The sequence below is a fragment of the Drepanopeziza brunnea genome (assembly GCF_022702325.1).
Source record: "Drepanopeziza brunnea f. sp. 'multigermtubi' strain 214-2 chromosome Unknown ctg10, whole genome shotgun sequence".
In the NCBI taxonomy this organism is placed as follows: domain Eukaryota; kingdom Fungi; phylum Ascomycota; class Leotiomycetes; order Helotiales; family Drepanopezizaceae; genus Drepanopeziza; species Drepanopeziza brunnea.
In genome coordinates this window covers 1,293,109-1,307,717 of record NW_027094073.1, presented here as the reverse complement: position 1 = coordinate 1,307,717, position 14,609 = coordinate 1,293,109, and the positions used below count along the sequence as shown (strand labels likewise).

Genomic DNA, 14,609 nt, shown 5'->3' with positions numbered 1-14,609 from the left:
TAATTCCGATTGATTATTAGTCGCTTACTATTTTAAAACTATAGCTTTCGCTAAGCTTAATTACGTCGTTTACGATAAAGAAATGCTAGTTATTATACGCTCTTTTAATAATTTTCGCGCCGAACTCGCCGGCTTTTTTTATTAAGTTTAAGTGATTATCGATTATAAAGTTTTAAAGTACTTTATGATTTCTAAGACTTTTAACGCTCGTCAAGCACGTTAAGCAAAGCTTTTTTTCGATTACAACTTTATTATTACGTATAAACTAAATAAAGATAACTTTTTAATTAACGCGCTAATACGTCGCATCGAAAAGCTCTTTTCTTAAAATAGCTTTAAGCGCACTTAGCGCTTGTAAACGCTACTTTGCGCCGATAACGTTAACTTACGACTTTTAATTAAAAAGCTATATTAACTTACGCTTTCGAAAACCGCTGTTATTATCGAAAAGATCGCGAAGCTTTTATCGATATTCCGAGTTATTAATTAAGTTTTAAAAGTTAATCGGACCGCTTTTAATTTTATAACACTTCGAATTTAAGCTTTTAAAGCTAAGTCTTTACTCGTGAATTACGGTTCACGAATTAAACTTATTATAAAAAGCGACTTACTGCTTTATGACGGCCGTTTATTAATTTTCGACGTTTAAAACTTACGCTTATTATTCGTCCGAAAAGTTTACGATTAAGTATTTATAATATACTTTAGCTTTTATAAAACTTATAAGCTCTTTGCAGCATAGTATTATTAATACGGTATAATTAAATTCGTTAATTAGTATTACCGTAATTGCTACGCTTATAAACGAGCTTTAATGCTTTACGATAAGAAACTTAGTTTGCTTTAACTTTTCTCGATCTTTTTACGCTTTTAAAAGCACGTTATTATAGATTTTTATAGCTTTAATAAAAATAAACATAGCTACGATAACGTTTTTATAATAATCGACCGCTTTTTTAAGCAAGCAATCTCGATCCTTTATTATAAGTCTATCGACGTTAAAAGCTTCGTTAAGCTTTATATCTATTATATTTATAAGTATTTTAAAGCTCTTTTAATATTAACTTTTAATAAAAGACTTTAATATTAGTTCGAGTTTTAAAAAGAATTTAATAAGATCTTCGATATTAAACTGACTTTTAGCACCGCCGTATATTTCGAGATTAACGGTTAGATCGAAATCTATAATTAATACTTATAAAAGCGCTTTCGTTTTTTCGTAAGCTATTATTAAGACGATTAAAGTGAGTTCTTTCTTATAATAGACTTCGTTTAATTAACGCTTTTTTACGACTTTTTCGGCGGTCTTTCTTTTTTTAAAGTAATCTATAGCTACGCTTTTCGAACTACTTAGAATTAAAGCTTAAAACGACTTAACGATTAAACTCTTTCTCGTAAGCTTAATCAAAACGAAGCTTGCGCTTACGTTAACCGCTACTTCGAAGCTTAAAACCTCGTTAAAGAGCACTTTTAGCGTGCTTAAGACCGCATAATTAAATAAGCTAATAAATTAAAGCGCTCGATTAACTTCGACGTTAATAATAAAGTTTAATTAAATATACGCTCGTTTTTTACTTTTCGACCGTTAAAAAAGCTCGATAACTTTACGAACGGACCGTTCGAGATTACCGATAACGTTTATAATAGCTCTAAACTTAAGCTCTTCGAGTTAATAAAAGTTTACTTAATCTTTTACTTCGAACGGCTACGAAAGCTTTTAATAACTTTACTTTTAAGCAAATCATTTTTAAACTTAATTCGATTAATATTATTAGCGAACTTAAGTACGAAGTAAAGAACATTTTAGTTATACGTTAAATTAAAAAGCATTTTAAGTACCGCGCTTTTTAGCTCGGCCGCGATATTAACTTTACTTAATACTTCGCTTTCGATTTTATATACGCTTTTTTTAAAATACGTGATTTTTATTTAAAATATAAAGAGCTCTTCGGCTTTTTCGCGAAGCTCTTCGAGTAGATCAAGGCTTATTCGAACGGTATTGATAATTACGATTACTTGAATAATAATAAAGCAATAGATAAACGCTCGAAGACGAGTTTTTTTCGGACGAGAAAGTAGTATAACGATACGCTAAGTCTTTTAAACGCATTTTATATGCGCTAAGCTACTTTTTTCATTTTTTCTTTCGTATTTTTCGTATTCATTTATTCTTTACTTTTGACTTATAAACTATAGTTTACGAGTCTTTAGCGCTTTTACTTTTGTGTATATAAACTTTAGCTACTTTCGACTTTTATACTCGATAGTTATTAATTTTAAGTTATTACTTTAAGATTCTCTTAAGCTTTTATATGAACTTTCGCGCTCTCGTAAGTTCTTTTAAGTAATCGCTTAAGGTCGTTATACTTTAAGCGTTAAACGATTGCTTTTACTTAAGCTAACTATTAAGTAGCGTTAATACGCTTTACTAACGGCTTTATCTTTGCTATTAACTTTATAGCGGAACTGTTAAAGCTTATTAACGACCTTCTTATCTTTTTCGAGTATTTTGATTATATATACGTGTTTTTTAAAGCCGCTAGCAACGTGCTAATACTATATAAGCCTTACGATTATAAAATCGAGCTTTTCGAAAAAAAGGAAAAGGCGCTTCGGTACTTATTATTATATAAGATATCGATCTTCGAGTTAAAACTTATTAAAGCTTATCTTATCGACAATCTTAACAAAGGTTTTATCGAACTTTTAATAGCGTTATTTGCAGCTTTAATCTTTTTTATTAAGAAGCAAAACGGTTCTTTTCGCTTTTATATTGATTTCCGCGCGTTAAATAACCTTACTCGTAAAAATCGATATCTTTTTCTTTTAATCGATAAGACTTTCGCACGTCTTTTAAAAGCTAAAATCTTTACGAAACTCGATATTTAGCAAGCCTTTTACAAAATACGAATAGACTTAGCTTTAAAAGAGCTTATTATATTTAAAATACGCTACGATGCTTATAAATACAAAGTTCTTTTATTCGGATTGATTAATAGACCCGCCACTTATTAACGTTATATAAATGACTTCTTTTTCGACTTTTTAAATATCTTTTACACGGCATATTTAAACGATATCTTAATCTATTCTTCCGACCTTTTAAAGCACGCTTATCACGTCCGCTAAGTTCTTTAACGATTCGACGACGCTAGCTTTTAAGTTGATATTAAAAAGTGCGAATTTAATATTATTAAAGTAAAATACTTAAGCTTTATTATTTTTATTAAAAGCTTAAAAGTAGATCCGAATAAGACGTCGATAATAAAATATTAAGCGCTTTTTACAACTGTTAAAAGCGTTTAAAGCTTTTTTAGATTTTGTAACTTTTACCGCTGATTTATTCGAAATTATAGCGTGATCGCAAAGCTTTTAATGCACTTGATTAAGGCTAACGTTTTTTTTTTATTTAATTCTTAATATTAAAAGAGCTTCGACCTTTTGAAGCTCGCTTTAATTATTGCGTTAATCTTATAGCATTATAATCAGAACTTCTTTTATATGCTAAAAATTAACGTTTTCGACGGCGTAATCGTTTTAATCTTTTTTTAAAAGCATAATTCCGATTAATTATTAGTCGTTTATTATTTTAAAATCATAGCTTTCGTTAAGCTTAATTACGTCGTTTACGATAAAAAGATGCTAGCTATTATACGCTTTTTTAATAACTTTCGCGCCGAACTCGCCGGCTCTTTTTATTAAGTTTAACTAATCACCGATTATAAAGCTTTAAAGTACTTTATAACTTTTAAAACTTTTAACGCTCGTTAAGCACGTTAAGCAAAGCTCTTTTCCGATTACAATTTTATTATTACGTATAAACTAAGTAAAGATAACCTTTTAGCTAACGCGCTAATACGTCGCATCGAAAAACTTTTTTTTTAAAACAGCTTTAAGCGCATTTAGCGCTTGCAAACGCTGCTTCGCGCCGATAACGTTGATTTACGACTCTTGATCGAAAAGCTACGTTAATTTACGCTTTCGAAGACCGCTGTTATTATCGAAGAGATCGCGGAGCTTTTACCGATATTTCGAGTTATTAATTAAATCTTAAAAGCTAATCGGACCGCTTTTAGTTTTATAGCACTTTGAATTCAAGCTTTTAAAGCTAAATCTTTACTCGTAAACTACGATTCACGAGTTAAACTTATTATAAAAAGCGATTTGCTGCTTTATAACGACCGCTTATTAGTTTTTAACGTTTAAAACTTGCGCTCGTTATTCGTTCGAAAAGTCTACGATTAAGTATTTATAACATACTTTAGCTTTCGTAAAACTTATAAGCTTTTTGTAATATAATATTATTAATACGGTATAGCTAGATTCGTTAACTAGTATTGCCGCAACTGTTACGCTTGCAAACGAGCTTTAATGCTTCGCGATAAAAAACTTGATTTGCTTTAACTTTTCTCGATCTTTTCGCGCTTTTAAAAGCACGTTATTATAGATTTTTATAGCTTTAATAAAAACAAATACAGCTACGATAACGTTTTTATAATAATCGACCGCTTCTTTAAGCAAGCAATCTCGATCTTTTATTATAAGTTTATCGACGTTAAAGGCTTCGTTAAGCTTTATATTTATTATATTTATAAATATTTTAAAGCTCTTTTAATATTGACTTTTAATAAAAGACTTTAATACTAGTCCGAGTTTTAAAAAAAATTTAATAAAATCCTCGGTATTAAACTAACTTTTAACACCGCCGTACACTTTAAGATTAACGATCAGATTAAAATCTATAATTAATACTTGCAAAAGCGCTTTCGTCCTTTCGTAAGCTATTATTAAGACGATTAAAGCGAGTTCTTTTTTATAATAGACTTCGTTTAATTGACTTTTTTTTACGACTTTTTCGGCGGTCTTTTTTTTTTTAAAGTAATTTACGACTACGCTTTTCGAATTACTTAAAATTAAAACTTAAAACGACTTAACGACCAAACCCTTTTTCGCAAGCTTAATTAAAACGAAGCTCGCGCTTACGTTAACTGCTATCTCGAAGCTTAGAACTTCGTTAAAGAGCACTTTTAGCGCGCTTAAGACCGCATAGCTAAACAAGCTAATAAATTAAAGCGCTCGGTTGACTTCGACGTTAATAATAAAGTTTAATTAAATATACGCTTGTTTTTTATCTTTCGATCGTTAAAAAAGCTCGATAATTTTACGAACGGACCGTTCGAGGTTACCGATAACGTTTATAACAGCTTTAAACTCAAGCTTTTCGAGTTAATAAAGATTTACTTAGTCTTTTATTTCGAACGGCTACGAAAAGCTTTTAATAATTTTACTTTTAAGCAAATCATTCTTAAACTTAATTCGATTAATATCACTAGCGAACTTAAATACGAAGTAAAGAATATCTTAGCCGTACGCTAAACTAAAAAGCACTTTAAATACCGCGCTTTTTAGCTCGGCCGCGATATTGACTTTACTTAATATCTCGCTTTCGATTTTATATACGCTCTTTTTAAAATACGTGACTTTTATTTAAAACACAAAAAGCTTTTCGGCTTTTTCGCGAAGCTTTTCGAATAAATCAAAACTTATTCGAACGGTATTAATGATTACGATCACTTAAGCAATAATAAAGCAATAGATAAACGCTCGAAAACGAGCTTTTTTCGAACGGAAAGATAGTATAACGACACACTAAGTCTTTTAAACGCACTTTATATGCGCTAAGCGACTTCCTTTTTTTTTTTTTTCGTATTCTTCGTATTCTCTTATTCCTCGCTTTTGACTTATAAACTATAGTTTACGAGTCCTTAGCGCTTTTATTTTCGTATATATAAACCTTAGCTACTTTCGACTTTTATACTCGATAGTTATTGATTCTAAGTCATTACTTTAAGATTCTCTTAAGCTCTTATATAAACCCTCTCGCTCCCGTGAGTTCCTTCAAGTAATCGCTTAAGGTCGTCACAAAAAAAAAAGATTTTTTTTTCCCTTTTTAATTGAGATTAAAACTAACGCTAAAAGATTTTAACTTATTTCTTTTTAAATATTATATTAGATTATCAACGTTTTTCGCCGTTTTTTACGCTGAAGCTTGAAGCGGGACATAATTTTTTCGCCCACTTTAAGGAAGGGCCCCAAAAGTTGCGACGTCAAGGCCCACTATTAAATAATTTAAATCGTTTTTTTTTTTTTTTTTTTTTTTTTCAGATTCTATTCAATTTTAAGTATCGGCCTAGGGTGATCCACTAGCTATGCCAACCTCTTGGAATCGTCTTTTAAAGAGACCGTCATCGGATTGTCAGCTGACGGTTTAAATAACCACCTGCCTTTAAGGTATACTAGCTGAGGGAGAGCTGTGTGCTAGTGGTGCTCAGGCCGGCTACCTGGTGTAATCACGTGATCTTGGATGCCTATGCCTTATATTCCCACACATATTGATATGATTTGCATGAGGTATCCTCAAGTGAAAGCTCACCGATTCACGACGATGAGCTAGTTCAGGTCTGCAAAGACTGTAGAAACTGTCTTTTTAATTTTTCTAATAATCATGCATTGAAGTCCATCCGAAATAAGCTCATCGCGCAGCGCATGTTTGCGAAGCCGTCAGCAGCTCATGCTGACGAACCTTGAAGCTAGAACCTTAACGCCGATGCAAGTCCCCACGAGGGTGTGAGGCTTGAACAGCGGAGCATCCCAGCATGCAAAAATATCCTACAGTGATCACCCTCCAAGACCACTCCCCCCCCGACTCCATCCGCACGCATAGCCAGACCGTGATGATCCACCCTCTCTCTACCCCTCCTCCCGAAGACTCAAGCCGACGTCGTTCAATTTGATGACCTTCGTGCCGTCGCAGTGGTAGTCTATGCTGCCATCCGAGAGCACGTTGAAGCACTTGCCGCATCGGATATGGGCGTTACTGCCGGCACACATTTGGGTTCCGCCGCATCTCAAGTCGGGTACCTCTTTCTTCCACTCCTTATCCTCGTCCGGATAGTCACCGTACGAGTTGGTGAAGGTGCACTGGGGGGATCGTTAGTTGGCCATCCGGGAAGTGGATGGGGGCGGTGCTCTCACCTTGTGGCACTCCCACGATTCTGTTGCGAGAATGATTCCTGGCATTGCGGAAGCGGGTCGCTTGGCGTGTGGTTCTGGAGATGGTGGCGGGCTCTTGGGAGAGGGGTGGAAGGCAGGCAAGTAGATGATGGCTGAAGAGGATCGGGTTTGACGACTTTCTCTGGCTGTGGGGAGTAATGAAGCAGCTTTCGATGATGATGATGATGATGATGGTAGCGGTGATAGATGAAAGAGTGCAGGACTACAGAAGTCCAGCCTGTACTTATGCTCCTTCCATTCCTCTTTCTGATTCACACTCTCTGTTACGGCAGCAGCGATACTACTCCGCAACGGACTGGTCATGGGATTATTCACGAGGTTAGTCACTACGCTACACGTATCTACGCGTAGCAGGTTACATGTACACCTCGTGACGACTAGTTCCCATCTGGGCAGGCAGGCCTGTGTATAAAGCCCTTCTTAGTATCCCAGGCTGTATGAAACAAAGCTGAATACGTATTCAGTTGTATGTGGGCGTCTTCAATTGGTTTTGCATGCCTCGAACTAAGTGGGATCGTAGCTACCGTTCTGACCTGACTGATTTGATTGAGTTGAATCACTTGACCGAGTTGGCCACTACTCTCGCGTCGCGCTCTTGGTTACCAAAGCAACTACACCAGACACACCGAGGCTTCAGAAGTTATAAAGATCTCATTCCCAACAGCCTTTCTTCCTGGAAATTGGTTTCTCTCTCTCTTCTTCGTCTTTCTTTCTCAGTACAGAGCGCACTCCTTATACTCATCGATACTATCTCTGACAGCCGTAACACTTCCCCATCTGAGCATTCTGTAAAATGTTCTTTTTAACTGTACAACCACCGCTTCTCAGGGGGCTACGATTCTTTACCTGGCCGAGGTGCCCCCTACGAGCCTTCAGTTCTCTTTCCTGCGTGCAAAGCGATTCTGGATCGCCGAAATCGAATCAAAGTAGCCTCTCGAAGAGATTTCCTTTTACCGGCGATCGATCCGAACGAGCCTCCTGCTCTTACCTCGACCACCACGCCGACTCCGATCTATCCCTGACGGGCGTACTGATTGAAAATACCAAGAGGATTTGCGATAGAGAGAGAACGGGGCAAGAGAGGTAGAAGAGCGTTCAAGACGATCTACGATATCACGCCTTCGAAAAGGCTACTTGGCTGACTCCGGTCCGGCCTCGGATTATCTCGATAGTCGATACCGATATAACTTCCGCTATAACTTGCTCTTTACGTTTTTCCTTCAACGAAGACATATCCTTTTTCCGATCCATCTTCTCCGTGAGAGAAAGGCATGATCGATAGCAGCTACGCTATATACCAATTTAAATTGCCTTTGAAAGGTCACGAGAGTTATGCGATACCGCGGGATCAGAGACCCCGAAGCTATTGTGAAAGAGAGCTTTTCTTTGACGTAGTTCTTACTCTCGATTAAATAGTACTTTATATATATATATATAATTCTTTTACTTGGCACGTCGCCGTACCCCATACGAGGTCCTAGGGCGGCACGCAAAGCGTGCTATCCGCCCGACGCTGATAAATACAACAACAGCAACAACAACAACAACAACCCCCCACAACCACCGCTTCTTAGTTTCCCCAGACAATAAGCCTCAGCCTCACCAACATCTCGTCTCATACTTGACTACCATACGGACTATGATTGTGAATCACAGCCCCTCTGCAGCTCTTGATGTCCAGTTCATGATGACACGAAAATGGCGTGAGCGGGAACAGAAATGGCAGGGTTAAGCTATATACCTTGTAGATGGAAGAATCTGCTACAACCCTGTCTGTACATGACCGCCGCCTCCTAATCATTCCACGGCTTACAACATCTTAAGCTTTAAGCGGCGAAAATCATATATATCCTGGAGAGAGTTTTCGAGCGTTGCGATTATTGAAGAGGCTTAGAGAGGCAGCGAGAGAATCGTGTTTCCTCTCGATCGCTTGGCTATATACGGTAGTTTAGGCGCGAGGCTTGTACGTAGGTATGTATGTATGTGCTGTAAAGCAAGAAAACGTCGACGCGGACTTCAGGTATCTCTGGAACAGTACATATGGAAACGCACCAAGCTATTTACAAAAAGAGATTGTTCGCGTCGGCAGCCAGCAGCCAGCAGCCAGCTTCCGCTTTCGATATGCGTGCATGGTCCAGCGATCAGGGCGTGGGTGATCCGCTACATAATGCACTGACTGTAGTAGTCGTTGACCTTGACGCAATTGCCGGTGGCACACTTGGTTCCGCCCGTGAATCCTTGTCCTCCACATTGGCCGTAGAGCGCGACGCTAGCGCCGTCGCCACCACCACCGGTACTACCACCGGTACCACCATTGCCGCCGCCACCACCACCGTTACCACCATTGCCGCCACCACCACCACCGGTACTACCACCACCGGTACTGCCACCACCGGTACTACCGGTACCACCACCGGTACTACCACCACCACCGCCGCCGCCGCCGCCACCACCCCCCGAATTACCTCCTGGAGCTGGCGTAGGTCTTACATTCCTGGTGCTCGTCTTGAAAGTGGTGTCTGGCTTCGGGACCGTGGGCTTGTTCTCGTTTTCGGGAGATGTCACGAGGTCGGGGTTCGCGGGAGTTTCATCGAGGCCGGTAAGTTTCCCGACTTCGGGAGTCGGCTTGTCGGGATCGGGGGTTTTCTCAGAGCCGGCTGGGGCAGTCTTTCGTCCAGCTGGTCGGGGGTTCGGATCTGCATCCCCAGTTCCCGATGGAGACGTTCCAGAGCCACCGCACTTGGCTACAGGTCCACCCGGGGCCTTATAGGTAGCGACATCGAGTCCGAAGTAGACGTCGGGGATATAGATGTTGGGATCATCGGCCTTGTAAGCGCCGGGGAGCTCAATGGAAGGACCACATGAGCCCGCTGAGCCCGTTCCGGTAATCTTGAGTTGGGCGCATCCAATATAGCTGCTCCTGGTTAGTCGATGCCCGACGAACGACGAGTCTCTTTGCGTGTCTTACAATTGAGCACCGCCAAGATCAGCCGCTCCGTGCAGGGCTAACATCTCGGATCTGAGCAGGTACTCTCCGCTGGCAAGCCCAGTGGGGAGGTTGAAAGTGTAAGTCATGTCTTGGGCGGCCATGATCACGTTGGCCCAGGTGCCATTTTCGGTAGAAGCGAACTCATCGATCTTGAACCAAGAGCCTACACCAGTCGCTTGAGACGCATCATCGACAGGGCCGAAGAGCATGTGGGTGATGGGGCCAGGGTGAGTGGATGAGTCCCATTGGACTTTAATAGAATCTCCCTCGTTGGCGGGGGCGGTCACGACGTTTGAAGGAACGATATTGCCGCCAACATTGCATACAATATCTTCAGAAGTGACATCAGTCTACACAGATCAGTGACACGATCGAATGCAGTTTTGATCAAGGTGGCATACCACAGGGTTGTTTGAAGGTGGCCTGCGGATAGCCACTTCGTACCCTGGAGAAACATCATTGACCCAGAATTGATGGAGGTTCTGGTGAGCAGAGGCGGCGGAAAGAAGCGAAGCGACAACCGCACAGGTTGAAAGCATTCTGAAGAGAATGTCGAGGATCACAGATCACTCTGGTCTAAAGGAATGTGGGGTCGAAGAGGTCCGAGGGAAGATGAACGAGAAGAGGATGGACACAGAAAGCTGGGGGGAGGAGGAGACCATTATACATATGGCGTGTCTATTATTATACGAAGCTCCGGCGCCACAGCGATAGGCATTACATGCAGCTCCAATGCTGGCGCAGCGGGGTCCGTCTGGGAGAAAGGAGAATTGAAATGAATAAACTAATCAAAACGGAACATCGGTTAGGTCTGGGCACACTCTGGTGAAACATAACAGACCCGTAAGAGAATAAACCCACAAAATAAATGCTTGTGTGATCTCCCTGAGCACCGTATTTCATATGAACCCGGTAGGTGCACGTACCAGAAGAACTAGGTTTGGCTGCTCAACGGCAGACGAAGTGTTGGAAGTTGATGAGACGAATGCCGAGCTGAAAGACGTCAGTCTCTCTTGTTGATCTATTCTTGAACATCGTCATGACATCGCGCCGCGGGCATCTCTTCCCAAGGATGGATGGAACCGGAAAAACGTCCATCTGGCTACCCGCTATTCCCTTATCCGAAGAGTACAACATAGGTATATTCGAGACGCTAGCGCCGCATAAGCGAGAATCCGATTCCAAGCGCTTAGATCGGCTGAACTCAATTTGTCAAGACAATGAAATACTATAAGATGAATGCCCTTCTCTGGCGTCATGATCTGGAACTTTTTACGTATTGGCCGATGTCTTCGGGAATTTCGATCTCGTATCTAATTAAAATAATCAAGACCTCGCCCGCACAATAGTTCATTCTTACAACTACGATTACCTCTTCCTAACGGGCCATGGAGATTTGGATATCGAACCAGAAGAAGTTAATAAGTTATAGAAATATCTTTTCGTGTTATTCCTTACCATTTGATTAATTTATATATTCTATTGATCAAGATATCTGTCTGTCCCGTCTTCCGCCTGCATTTTCTCAACGGTACGGGCTCTTCTTTAAGAGATTCGTAGCTTTGTCCATGAGAGTCAAGAGCTAGACGCGTTATACCACGGTTCTAAATGCTCGTCGCTGTTGATACAGCTAAGACTTACAGTTGCACGAATTTCCTCTTTTGGATGAAGCTCGTCGAGACTGAACGTCCTTTCCACTTTTCTGCTTTCGCCGGTGATCGCAAGTGTCACGACTATATCGAATCCACTGTTCCAAGCAATCTTCTCTTCCCTACAAGTCATACCAACAGCGGGATCGCAAGGGGAAAGTCTCGGGTACCAGTGCGAGCGTGCAACGGCGGGCCGGTTCTCTTGCCGTAGCTTAAAAGAAGTGGTAGCTGTTTAAGAACTCCCCCCCAAAAAAACCTATGTATATAAAAACATACAGGTCGAGAATCGAAGCTGCATAAGTAATACCCGCCCTCAGTATACCTCCAGCCTATAGACAGAAAACGCATCAAAGATAAAACAAAAATCGCTGTCTCTTCTCGGCCCAACTGACTATGGGCACAAGCACAAGAAGCAACCTGGTATGGGCAAAAGCGGGAACCCTCTAACTTTAACGCGTTTTTGCAATTCGATGGCGATCCAAGAAAACTCTGTGCTTATCTTGATCCGCCAGCGACTTACTGTTGTCAACGGAGAATGCGGCTGTCAAATCCCAGAGATCTGTAGTATCCTTGAGAACGAAGCCGCTGGTCTAGAAATCGATATCCCGCTTTTCCATATCTAGGAATCATTCAGCATGACACCTTGGGAAGGTAGCAGCAGCCATCCATACCCAACCTCTCTTTGCTAATGGGAATACGATCTCTGGATCACTGGTTGAGAAAGTGCAAACGTGGATGGATGGGTTCAGGACCTGGCAGCTACGACTTAAATACCTAAAGCAGAATAAAATCCATCCCTCCTATCAAAACGCAAAAAATAGCAACGGAAAAGACATTCGCAGCAGCTCTAGAATATCAAGAAGATACAGTGAGCGAAATAGAAAGGGCGCTTGCCCACACAACCGTACGTGTCTCCGAATCGAGTCTTCTATCTTTTCCATTCCGATCAAGCCAGCCAACGCCTGAGTATCAAATAGCGCTTCGAGAGCCGCAAGACCATCACATCTATCGCAGACAACCGATAGATAGATATATATATATATATATATATATATAAATACCTTCCGCAACACAACCTCCTCCTCAGCAGCGGAGAGTCGCAAAAACTCGCAGTCTAGCCAGCAGCAGCAAGTATAAAAATAGACAACAGACAGGCAAATCCCCAGCCTACTACGTAACTCCACACATCCTCATTTACCTCTTTTCCTTCGTTCTAAACAGAAAGCCAAAACCTCGTGTTGCCAAACACCATCCCCGCTGTCAGTTCTCCGTACGGTAGCTGTCCCAGCCGCAAAAAGCTTATCGAAACAGCACCTTACCTTAGTCATCTCTACCGTGTACCGGTACCGGTACGGTACTACAATTACATTTTCCCCAGGCGCTCAGCCCTTCCTTACTTAATACCAAACACCTCCCCTCTTTCCGACATCGACGATGACGATCATGAGGAAGAGGTGCTCCCAGTCATGTCGCGGGATGCCTGGTAAGGGATGAAAAATAGGGAATTGAAATGAAACCAACTACCTCACTCACTCATTCACCCTATCTATCTATCTATCTCTAGCCATCAAGATTTGAAAAACCGCGCAGAAGTCCCCAACCAACCTTTTTCAAGTAGGCAAAACCCAAGTTATGTCTTCCTTTGAACCAAAACCGCGGACTATCTAGTCACTCCCTCTCACTCCCTCTCTCTCTGCCATTCCTACTCCCAACTACTTTTCCAACTACTTTATTTACCACACAGCTCTCTCTCTCTCTCTCTCCTCACCAACCAACCTACCTTCTCCCAAGCCTTCCTTCTTCCTTCTTTCTTCACTGCTGCCGTGTATCCCCCTCCATCGCAAGAACACCGAATACCAGTAGGCGAATTACCGAGCTGGGAGAGATGTATACACATACATACATATACTGGGCATAAAACTCAGCCTTGATACGGAGTATGATATTCAAGCAAGCGCTCCACCATCCATATCCGTACTCAAGCAAGCCTTTTTTGTTTTTCTACATTTTCATGCAGTAGATCTATCCACCGATCTAAATTAATTGTGTGAAACAAGCCGTCTATCTTATTAGGAGGTACTATTTACTAGGTAGGTAGAGAGTTAAGGGCTGGATGCTTGAAATGGTGTGAGAAAATGGTGTGATCATGATGATGGATGCAAAGGATCTGGATGTTGTTGTTGTTGTTGTTATTGTTGTATTTATTTACGTCGGGCGGGTAGCAAGCGAAGCCTGCCGCCCTGGGACCTCCCATAAGGTACGGCGACGTGCTAAGCTAAGGAGTTACATACAAGAAGGCTCTAGAAAGCAATTCAAAGTGTTGTAGCGAAGGCTACTATCGCATGCGCTCTTCCCTTACAGATAAGATGGATCACATAAAAAGAAACCTTTTATTAAAGGAAAACCACAAAAGAGAGAGTCAAGCATATACAAACTGCTGTAGCTAGCTAAAGGCGAGCTGTTCACGTCGCGTAGCGACAAGAATCAAGGCCGGACCGAGGTCAGCCGAGTACAAAAGAAAAAGTGAATACGAAAGCTTAAACTCTAAAAGAAAACCTAATATAATACACTAGTGCTAAAGAGAATTCCTTCGGAAGCGCACTACGCTATCTTAAAGTCCTAGTCTTATGACGCGGTTGATCTGACGAGCTTTTATAGCTTAAGTAAAGCGGAGCGTACCTCGTTCTCTTTATCGAAGCAGTATCAGTTGGCTAAAGTAGCACCCTTATCAAGTGCAGTGCTTAGAGTAGAACTCCGTAGTAGTCAAAAAGGCTTGAAAATCGGCCGGATTGTTAAAAAGACTTTTAAAGAAGTCGTAAGCTTTCGAGATCGTGCTCGGAAAGGTCCGCGGTCGAGTCTTGTAAGGCTAAGAAAAGAAGCGTCGTTGCGTGAATCAG

At 40.8% G+C, this 14,609-nt stretch overlaps 2 protein-coding genes across 2 annotated transcripts; both read right to left on the bottom strand.

Annotated features, from left to right (window-relative positions):
• Positions 1-6,750: 6,750 nt before the first annotated feature.
• L3040_006045 (uncharacterized protein) lies at positions 6,751-7,080 on the bottom strand (the record flags this gene model as incomplete). The annotated part of the gene is made up of 2 exons (XM_007292757.2): positions 6,751-6,981; positions 7,036-7,080. 2 exons carry the CDS (start codon positions 7,078-7,080, stop codon positions 6,751-6,753), a joined length of 276 nt encoding a protein of 91 aa, XP_007292819.2.
• Positions 7,081-9,234: 2,154 nt separating this feature from the next.
• L3040_006044 (uncharacterized protein) lies at positions 9,235-10,602 on the bottom strand (the record flags this gene model as incomplete). Its single annotated transcript, XM_066156249.1, has 4 exons — positions 9,235-9,291; positions 9,565-9,988; positions 10,043-10,413; positions 10,465-10,602. 4 exons carry the CDS (start codon positions 10,600-10,602, stop codon positions 9,235-9,237), a joined length of 990 nt encoding a protein of 329 aa, XP_066011273.1.
• Positions 10,603-14,609: the final 4,007 nt, after the last annotated feature.